The sequence below is a fragment of the Lates calcarifer genome, linkage group LG24 (assembly GCF_001640805.2).
Source record: "Lates calcarifer isolate ASB-BC8 linkage group LG24, TLL_Latcal_v3, whole genome shotgun sequence".
NCBI lineage: Eukaryota > Metazoa > Chordata > Actinopteri > Centropomidae > Lates > Lates calcarifer.
Genome location: NC_066856.1, coordinates 1,652,043 through 1,663,459, shown reverse-complemented (window position 1 = coordinate 1,663,459; position 11,417 = coordinate 1,652,043). Strand labels below are relative to the sequence as shown.

General features: G+C 40.1%; 1 protein-coding gene across 1 annotated transcript; it reads right to left on the bottom strand.

The window, feature by feature from the left end:
- Positions 1-319: 319 nt before the first annotated feature.
- On the bottom strand, positions 320-11,278 carry LOC108898277 (copine-3-like). Its single transcript, XM_018698220.2, is given in 17 exon segments — positions 320-2,221; positions 3,267-3,440; positions 3,442-3,504; positions 5,437-5,570; positions 5,674-5,725; positions 5,839-5,893; positions 6,082-6,215; positions 6,310-6,369; positions 6,491-6,577; positions 6,864-6,962; positions 7,651-7,740; positions 8,985-9,065; positions 9,159-9,230; positions 9,317-9,391; positions 9,797-9,976; positions 10,267-10,415; positions 10,964-11,278. Coding segments are annotated over 16 exon segments (1,617 nt in total). The 5' UTR covers positions 10,399-10,415; positions 10,964-11,278; the 3' UTR covers positions 320-2,092.
- Between the last annotated feature and the right edge of the window lie 139 nt (positions 11,279-11,417).

Below are 11,417 nucleotides of genomic sequence, written 5' to 3'. Positions count from 1 at the left end.
TGTAGGAAAACACCCAAAGGAAAACTTCAAAAGAGATACAAGCTGACCTTTATGTCCAGCTGAGAAATATGAAATCAGATTAACAAGGCGTTCTATGGCGAAACATGCTGCCTAGTGTCAGAGAGGGTATTAACCCAGAACGTAAATCTTTAAAAGCAGCCACAACTGGATGAGAATAAAACATTGGACTGGTCTGAGGTGAGTCCTGATCTTAAACCAAAGAGCTGAAACTCACAGGTGGAAGAAGAAACCCACCTGTATAAGTCTACAGAAAGCAGCTGACTGCAGAGATTACCACCAAACAGTGTGCCACAAAATATTAAGTAAACGGTCCCCATATTTTAATATGTCCATTGTGTTAATTCTATTAATTGCAGTAAAGAGAACAGGAAATACAAATTACTGTAGTCAGAGGAAAACTGTGCACATCTGTAGACAAAAATAGCTTTTACCATCATATAATCATACTACTGTCTATAATAGCCAAACACTGTTCTTGTCCCAGTGACAACAAAGAAGTGACTTCAGCCTTTGGTGACTTTCTGTAAGGACATAGTCTTGAGGACTGACCATGACCATCCTTTAAATGTGTTGAGTAAGTGTTAGGTTCAGTTTGTACTGAATAAGAGATACTTTATTTGTAAGCTTGAAGCACTTTTGGGATGTTAGCACTAAGGCACATTATCTATTTCTGCTCAACACTAAGTAGCTGATACACAACATGAAACATCACATACATGTTTTATAGATTTCATGGTACTAAATATAAAAAAATAATAATAAACAAATTACAATGGGACTAGACTGACTTGCAGTAAACATGCATAGATTTCAATAAACAGCACTGTATATACTCTCTACAGGGAGGGTGTGATTAATTAGGCTCAGATGTCAGTTTATTAGGAACACCCAGCTAAACTGACAACTAAGTGTATACATATATAAAGCCAGTTTCCTAAAAACAAATTTAACCTTGACTACATCATAATTCAGTGGTCACACACTGCCGGTGTTCAGGAAACTATCCCGAAGTGTCTTTGTTAATCAGAATGTGAAAGACCAAGTTAACAGAAGTAACTGGCAGAGCAAATTAACAAACACATTGTGGGTGATGAGATTGGCACAATACAACCAAATCTATTACAAGATGACTTTCCATTTATCACAATATTTCAGATACTTTAAGGTATTAATAACTCTGGGTATACAGGGGATTACAACCCACACAAATGGCACATGACAGACTCAAATGAGTGAATACTGGACCTCTTCAGTTTATCTTGTTACTACAGCTGAGTGCAAAGGGAAGCATGTGCAACAATAAGACATTTAGGCAAATATATTCTCATTGTGCCAACTACAGTCACAACTACACAGCTACTTGGTATACTGTATGTAAAAATGATGCTACTAGTAGTACTGCAGCTCGTTCCGAGGGTGTAAGCAATATACGTGGAGAGGATTCTCATGCATTTACTGATGCCATGATTTAAAGACGCTCTTTGTTATCTTAGTGTGTAAAAGCCACTTGCATAGCTACTGTAACTTGATGCTGCAGCCATTAATCAGGCATAAAAATAAACTGCACAGTCTTAAAATGTATTAAAAAGCAGCAGCAGGGTCATTCCTAACCTGATGTAGAGTTTCTAAAATGATACGTTTTTAAAAGGCATCTTATCTCAGTGAGTACTACAGAAACACTGAAGGCTTAATTAATTGTGCTGTTTATCTTTCAAACTTTTTGAAGAGCACAGTTCCCTGTTTATCAACTTTTAAAATAATGGAATGATTTGATTGTTTTAAGAAGCAGCAGCACTGGATACTACTTGTTAAATAGAACATACATGGATATTAATATCTAACTACAGCTAGACCTATTCTGACGCTGTTAAAAGAGAGACTGGTCAACAGTGTGGAGTACTGACAGAGGATGTACAGTGTGTGGTTAGACTGGTTGTCACTGTCTAAGCTGCAGGCTGGTGTTTCATTACGAAGGTGCAAAAAAAGAGATGAGGGGTTTAGGCGATCTATGTGTGTGCTGTGATGAAGCTGGACAGGAGAGTGGTCTGTTACTGGTTTCTTCCCTGTAGCATCAGATGGTCCCTGCAGGGTTCGGTGCAGGACTGGAGTTTGGTGGACTCAGTTTCATGGTATTGAAAAACTCTACCAGCTGACCTGGAACTTCTGCCAACACACTCTTTGCCAGCGCTTCTTTGGGAGCCTAAAGAACAGGAAAGACAAGTTTATAAAGCACTTAATGCTCTTTTAAATGATTCATTATATGATCTTCATCACCACTGATTTAATTAGACGAAGGGAGCATGAATGAGAAGTAGAAAGTCATGCAGATGAGGACAGTTTGAAGGAAAATTCCACCCTTTTATATGTCAACAATCTCTGTTTTTCACTTCACTTTGGAAGTTACTTGAATGCCACTTTTTCTCTCACAGTCTCCAGAGGAGCAGCTTGTACTTGTTCTCATGCTTTTCTTTACAGAACTGACTGATGAGAATCTGCTGACTCACACCAGACCCTGAGATTTACTAATATCAAGCTGTTAATGGAGCTGTGCTGTAAAGATCTTGACATTATTAGAATTTAGCAACAAAATAAACCAAAAACTACAAATTGCATCACCAGTTGCTCTGAGAGAGGAGTTTTCCTTTTCATGATCAGTAACCAGTGCTACAGAAATTACAAACTGAATTTATTGTACTGATGATGAATCTTGAGCAAAGCAGAGTTGGAAAAGTTGGAGGGAAAATGAGGATAGCTGTGACATGTGGTGATTCATGTAGTGATTCAGTGGGGGCCAAGCAAAGACTAGGGTGGAGGTGGGGTTCATGACTGAAATATTTGGGGTACCCCTATGATGGACTGGGATCGTGGGGAGGCTTCAGTTTGAATGAACTGAAGAAGGAGGCCACTTGCTGAGGTAACTCGGCCAATACGCTTTGGGCAAGAGCCTGGCTGGGCGCCTGAAATGATATAAATACACAAGGCACACAAATAAGCTAAGTGAGATCTAAGTTGAGGGGCAGGGAATCCCTGGGTTTGTACATGTATACTGGCATTGGATATTGTCATTTTGAAGCCAGTTAAACTGAAAATGTTGCAGTGAAATGCTCAGGAAAAAAGTGTGCATGCACTTTTTATAGCAATGAGTTGGCTTATTGAGAAAAATCAACTGAAATCAAAACCAACACCACTCCTGTTTCAATGATTCGTATGAAGAAATCTCGAGCTCGATAAAAAGCTGCACCTACATTTTGGAACTGCCTGAACGGCACAAACTGCACAATGTCCCTCATGGCGGCCTCGCCGGACAGAGAACGCAGACGTCCATCATCACCATCCAGGAACTCCATGGCACTGAAGTCTGCTCCCCCTACTCCAACGATGATGATGGACATGGGCAGACGAGAGGCGTTGACGATGGCGATTGCGGGTTTCATCCATGTCTGTGATCACTCCGTCAGTGATGATGAGCAGGACAAAGTATTGCTTCAGGACAGATGGCAACAACACAGGCAGAAGAACAATAATTAGTTTACAATATGACGGCAATTTGTGTTTTTATCAAAACTGAAACTGAGTGAAACTGGCTACTGTACATTCCCAAACAAATCCCAAAGAATTTGTCACTAATCCTTCAAAACCTCATTTAAAACTGGTTGTTTTCAACAGACAATTTTCACATTTTTAATCTAAGATGACCCCAGTCCCACCAGAGGTCTGAAATTTACACTGACAGATTACTTTATTCAATACTAATAAGAAGATTATTATACCTAAAAAGGGTTCACAGAGGTCCAGTTACTGTCCCTCTCCTGGCCATGTTAATCTAGTTACTATGAGCCTGGCCCCTGAAAAGAGCTTTGAGAATGAAATCAGGGATATTACCCTGGAACTCCTGATGCTCTGGATCAAACTATTATCAAATCATCCTGCTCCACTCTGGAAGTTAGGAAAGATGATGTAATGCTTACAGGCCCCTGCTCCATCCTGCCCAATGTGGCACAACCAAATGTTCAGAAGAACAAGTCAAACCTCATAGTAGGGGTGTAACGATACCATCAACTCACGTCTCGGTTCGATACTTGACAAAGGGCTCAGGGTTCGATACAGTCAGCGATACATCTAAAGATATATTTAATGCAAAAATAAAATCCCAAATCTCATCACAGTTTCTTATAGTGTCTTCCATTGTGTTAACTTAATTATATAAAACTAATTATTCTCTTATTCTGCAGACCATAAGACAAAATGTTTCTCCTGAAACTTGGGTTCAAAATGGGGGTTGTCGAATATATGAGGATTACACAATTACATTTTCATTCATTACAACAGATATTCTTTTGAACAGAATACTAGTGTAACTACAGTCTTTTAGAGTGTTGCATTGTGGGTTGTTTGGAGCCTTATTATGTTGCTAGGCTAGCAAGTGTTTTCCAGTCTGTGTATAGTGACTTTTTCAGCCTTAAAAATGTTTGGTTCGTTCAGTTTAAGCTGCAGGAGTTTGAGAAGCTGCTGTATCATGTTCTGCTGCCACAGAGGAAATAAATTCATGACACAGTGTCTCCTGATGTCGTTACTGCAGAAATTAAACATGGAGAAAATCTGTCAACAGCTGAGAGTTACAGCTGTTACAGATGATGAGTTTGAAAAATCTTAAGTGACAGAGGGAATAATGATGACAGAGAAATAAGAGTGAGAAAGGAATTGACTCTCTGCCGTCACTCAGTCAGCTGATTAGTGGTCACTAGAAATGCGGGCGGTCTACAGACGTCTGACTGAACTGAACCTGAAGCAGCCAGACACTGTTTCACTGACAGAGGCTGAGGGAAGACAACTGCAGTTCAAATCTATTCAGTCTTGTTTTACCAGTGTTATTTCATGTGGTGCACAGTGCAATCACTCACAGAGGTAGAAAAGATTTCTTCAGGAAACAGCGGTCATTTTATCGGTCACATCACAATATAGTTTTTCAGTGTCACGATGCGTATCGTCACGTTTTCTGAATCATGTCACAGTGCATCGTTACACTTTCTACATGCAACAAAGTTGGATGGCACTGGCCCTGCCTGTTGTTCATAACGTGACCAATGATTCTCAGGTCAGTTAAGTCCTCAGCATATGCAGTATGTTATACGTATAAAAGTATCCAACATGAGGTATAGCACAGACCTATACTACCACTGTGAAACTCAACCTTTGTAGTGGAATAGATCTGGTAGGTGTGGTGTAAGTGGTGTATTTTATTATGTTGATTTTCCTGTTTCTGTTTACCTGCTATGTCAAAACCTTCGCTGATCTTCTTACACAAGTGAAGACTAAAGCTGGTGAACTTTAGTAACTGCAAACAATCTACCTTTGTAATAACCTGATCATTTGAAAAATATATATTTGGCAATGGCTCAACAGACAAATACTCACAGATGCAGTGGTCTGCTGGAGGGCTTGCTTAGCGAAGCAGGCCACATGGTTGATGATTGGGGAGAAGTTGGTGGGGCCGTAAAGTTTGACCTGGGGCAGACACACCCTGTAGGCCTCCACTACCCCTTCAACACCTACACACACAGAAGTCACAGGAGTCAGACGTGTATCAACACACAGCAAACTGGGAAAATGTGCCTAAATTAAGCTATAATACAGTGATGTGTGAACACAAACCTGCACAGAATGGGTTTGATGGGTTGAAATTGAGAGGAAACTCGTGGGAAACCTGCAACACAGCATCATCAGATGTCATTTCCTGTGCAGTTTTCAAAGTATATGCAAACATTACCCTTACATTTTGCACGTATTTGGAGTCTCAGAAGTAAATACAAGCTTTACCTGCCATGTAGGAGGAATCTGGGCTCCAAAGCCAAAGGCAGGAAACATCTTGTCACTACACAGAAACAACAACAACAAGAGGGTGACTGAGAATATTGTGGCACTGTCATTTTAATAGTTTCTCTCAGAGAGTTTGGAAAAGAAACCTACAAAACATTTTGAATTTTTTGCCAACTGCACAGAAGACAATTCTGTACATGAAGTTTTGAATGTATTAGACCATGTCATATGTGACATACAGACCTGTCATAGTCCTGGATGACATTGCCCACAGACCAGATAGCAGAGAGGTACTCGTTAACACCCTGAGGACTGATGTAATGCAGAGACTGAGGAGACCTGGGATCCCCGTTGGAGCCTGTGAAGTCAATAGCCACCTGCCAACAGATGTGCAAGTGATGCAGATATAATTACCTTTATTAGTCACTAGAGAACACAAGTGAACATTAATAGAGAGATGCCGTAACTCACAGTGAAGTTGATCTGACAACCTCCCATAATATAATCCAGGAACGTGTACTCCTTCACCACCTACAAGAGATAAAACATCTGTTTTACAGAGGAGTATTGGAGGACATGGAAACTCAAATTCAGATATGGCACCATGAGAACACATTCAACGTAAGAAACTAAGACAAACACAGTAGTGTACCTGGCAATGTTTCACGCTCACAACACCAGAGTTTTTGTAGCCTTTCTTCTTCTGTTTCTTCTTACTGTTGATGCATTCAAACTCTGCCTGAGGGGTAAACAAAACAGCATGGGTGTGTGTCAATGCCTGATAAAAAAGGCAAGATCACTACATCAGGTAGGCCTTTGATGCATTGTTTCATTTACAATACTTTAACACACAGGCTGAAAGAGCTGCTTCATCCACCACGGCCCACTCAAAAACAATTCAGTTAAAACAACACAGAATAAAAGTAACAGCAATGAGCAATGACAAGCTGCTCTGAACTGTGAAAGTATTTGAAATGTTTGTTGTTGCATCTAAACAATGTAAACACACCCCCACACAAACATACCGGAGATGTCCGTGATGCTTCTTGGAGGCGAGTCATTGTGGTCTCAAAGGATCCAATAAGATCATGTGACCCATCGTTGTCATAGTCGTAACACTCGACCTGGAAACAAGTAAAAACTGCTTGGTGATGTGAGCGAGCAGGCAAGCAAGAAAAATGTTCAATCAGTCACACAGAGAGAAGAAAGTTCTCTTAAGGAGTCAGTTCACACAAACTACAAAAAATAATCCAGACCACAAGTTTTCATTAAACAAGGAGACATAAAATAGTTTTGTAATCTGAGTGAACTGACCCTTTAAGTTTATTAAAAACTGGAGATGTAAAAAACAAGGAGAAACAAACAACATGCAAAAGTGAGACATAACTCTGTATAGTACTGTTGTACTGGACAGTAACATGACGGGAAGACGAGTATGCAGTTTCAGACAAATGTGTTCGAGAGGAAACCCGGAGGACTGGAAGCCCTGCTGAGGAGGAGTCCTGTATTATTACCCATCTGCTACATTCACACACTTCACCCATTAAGTGATGGGAAGATGAAAAAAGACAAACACTGTGACGCGCTGGGTAACTCACTTGTCCTGAACGCTTGGAAACTGCTTCCTTCCTGACATGTTTGCTTCAGAGGTTAAAAAAATATATATATGATCAAGCTAAACACACTATGAGTTCATGTTTCCAGATGTCTGAGAGGGAGATCCATCACCAGTAAAATCAGACCAGTTTAAAGTATTAATGGCAGCTCAGGCTGTGCAAGTATTTGATGTTAAAAATATATGAATATATGTACTTTTATGGGTTTGTCCATGTCTCCTCCACAGAGAGACTGCAGCGGGATCCGAAAGGGTCTCCATGAAGGGTTCAAGTTGTTCTTCACCACCTGAGGACAAAATATAAGAAGATTATACAAACACAGAGAATCAGAAACAAATTTCATATGAAACATATTCTGAAATGACATTAAGTCCTACTTTACTGAAGTCAAAAATAATGGCAACACATTTTAGAATCTATTTTTAACAGTGGAAAACAACAAGTTCTCCATCCCAGAGAGAATTTAGCTGGACGGATGTTATAAAAGAGGTCTTATTAAGATCAGACTGACAGCTGGAGAGCTTGTGGGAAAAGAGATGAAAATTATTTTCATGTATTTTGGAGTTGTCCCACTGTGGCTCCATCCTGGAAACCAAAATGATTTTGAATTTTTAGCTGATTAAACTAGAGGATCCTGAATGCAGACGATAAATATTCTACAACCTGTTGAACACCATCAGTGAGCAGTGCAAACACCATTTCACTTTAATCATCTGCACATATTAGAATACTAAAGGAGTAAAATAGGCTGTATTTGATCATTCAGTTTCTATTTACTACATGTGAAGAAACATTTCGTAAACATCATCCTCATTTGTGTTGTAAAGCAGTGTTGTAAATACTGAGTGGAAGTGAGATCTCTGTCACCATATCAGTTTCTGTTGTTGTTTCTTTTTGTACGTTAGTTCAATGTTGTGTCCAAATTCAGTCTATACTTCAATGTATACTTTACTATGGGTGAAACTCAAAATATGACTACAACAGCAATATCATATCATGTAAATCATAATCGAATTGAATTAAATAAATTGTAAATTCTCAGCTTTGATGGTCAGATTTATTATAATAATAATTTCTCACATCACACGAAGTAAACTCTGCAGGCTTCTCTGATTCAATCACACTCACAAACATGATTTGGCTGCTTCCTCATTCACAGCAACAACATCAGATCAAGCATTCGCTCATAAAACCTCAGTGGCCTCAGCGGTGTGACAGTGCAGCTTTTAGGTGAGACCACAGGAGGAAGATTACAGGCACTAATCCCAACATTACAACCTTTCTAATTGGATAAATATGACGCATATATTATGCATTAGGCTGTGGAGGAACACAGCTACAAGCAGCGGTAGTTCCTCTTTCCACACAGATAGTTATGAGTGAAAACTAAAAACTGGGAAGTGTTAGGTAACCACCAAAATGAGAGTCACTGCTCATATACCAGCTGTTTTACTACCCCCTTCAAGGAAAAGTTTTGACAGGAATTCAATAAAAAGTGAATATTTCAATACTTGTATAAGAACAGTTTACCTCTGTCCTGTGAGCCAGCTGCCATCCAGTTTCTGTCTGCTTGTAAAATTCCAGGTAAGGGTCAGACTTCCCAAAGAAATCCTGAAAACAGATAAAGGGATGAAACACATCAGTGAGTATAATTCACCTGAATGTCTAAAAAATGAATGAGAGAATTTAACAAATCACCCATACCTTATTGTCTAGTTTCCTCGCCTGCACCTCAAAGTTCACCACCCGGTTATCTTTTATTTCCTCTGCACTGATCTACAGTAGAACAGAGGGTAAAATAAAAAACACAGCAAAAATAAATACAGCGAAACAAAATCTCTGCAGTTCTCTCTGCCACTCACTGTGATGGTCCCTTTTCCTGCAGGCGACTTGTTCTTCAAGACGAGTGGTCGGGTCAGTTTTCTACTAGACACAACCTAAAAACAAGTAAAAAACAAAGTAAGAAGTAAGCGCAGCAGAATGAATGAACTCACCCTGCAGAGGGGTACAACAGAGCAGCAGAATAAACAACTGAGGTCAGATTACAGTGAGAGAGTTTAGACAGCAACTGTTTATCAGGGATGTTCATGCTCCATTACTAACATGGTGAAACAGTGGCATGGTATTACACCACAGTATCCTGTGTCCTATCTAAGTGATCAGCCTGAGATGTGGTTTAGTTTTTACACTAAGGGGAACTGTGAACCAAAAATGTAACAGCTTTGTTCATTGAAAAGCAAGAAACTAAAACCTTCAGCAGACCACGAAGTCAAACAGTCACGTGTGAATTTATTTGTTACTGGCTTTAAAGGCTAACAAATGTCAGAGAGGAGAGACTTTACCTGGCCCAAGGTGCACTCCAGTTCCCCCAGGAAGTCATCATCACTCAGGTCAATAGTCTTATTGTCAATGTCGTAAATCCCAAACTTCAGTTTCTGCACTATTTCAAAGTAGTAGTCGATGACAAACTTTTTGGCAAACTTTGGGCTCAGACAGTTCTGGACTTTCTCTGTGCGTTCCACCTGTTAGGAAAGATTGGATTGTGTTGGTTCACATCTACAGATGAAACAGGAAATTGACATGATGTGACTGTTACTTTACACAACAGCTTTTCCATCCACAAGTTAACGATTTACACTGCTCTGAGATTTTCTCTAGAAAGAGCAACGGTAACATAACCGCCACACCTAGGAAAATGTATGATTTCAAATATCACCCATAGTTTCTCAGAGCATGGGGTGTTCTTTTCTGACAGACTGTGTGTTTAACATTCAGACAAACAGTTACTAAAACACTCCACCACCCTACTGACCTCATACCACTGAGAGTCAGAGGTGCTCATTAACAGGACACACAGGGGGTCCGATTTAGAGCCGATGTCTTTGTCCAGGAGATTGTTACAGGACACAGTCAGCTCCACCTTGGTTACACACTGGGCAGCCATGTCTGACTGTGGAGGAGCTGGAGAGAGCATAGACAGACACATTACAGCTGTGGATATGATTAGCCACATAGATTAGATTAACTATATCAGGACAGATGTGATTAAACTAGAGCAGGTACAGATACATATTACAGATGGCATTTTAAAGGATGAGCAGGCTCAGGACAGTGTCTTTACACGCCTTCTGCCTTCTACAAACATTGGCATTACAGTGCAGGGACACACCAACAACACACTGTCACAACTGGGTGCTAATGTTGCACCATAAACATCCAGTGTAACTAATGTAACTGTTAGCTGCTAAGTTGAGCTTCATACAGCTACAGGAAACAGGGGTTACTCAAATAAAAAGCAGCCTCGTGAACTCCGTAACTGAGCCTCAGGGAAAATATGACACAATACGCATTAATGAAGTCCAGTGGGTGTGGAGTAGAAAACTAAAGGGGCTAACGCTAGCAAGCTAATGCTGCTAGTTTCCTGTAAACTGACAACTAGCTGGTTTACCATGTGAACTTCCGGTAACATAATTATTAAATCATTATTAGTAAATCACGTTCAGACTTACCTTTGTGACACACGATACAGGACTCGAGTCTGTCAGAAGATGGTAACGATGTTTGCTAGGAGGAGTCGTGTTCCAGTCAAGGCTACCTCCGCTTTGAGCTCTTCCCCAACACGGCCAAAGTCCGCCCACCCCTAATGTCTGCTACACAACTACTACACAACACTGTCAGACTTACACCGTCTGTGTCAAATGTCTGTGGTCGGAGTCCACCTCTGTATTAGTACATTGTTTGAATCTCCCAGCGAGAGTGTATGGTTGTTTATGTAGTAGCTGAACCTCGGTCTCTTTTGACAGCTTTATTTTGAAGCGTACACCGGAAGATTTCCCCAGTGGTGAAATCGCTCAACTGCACCCTTGGTTACAATAAATAAAATAAAATAAAATAAAATAAAATAAAATAGTCTTCCTGATTGCTTCAGTTTGGTCACTGTATTTTGAAAGGACTCACGGGAAG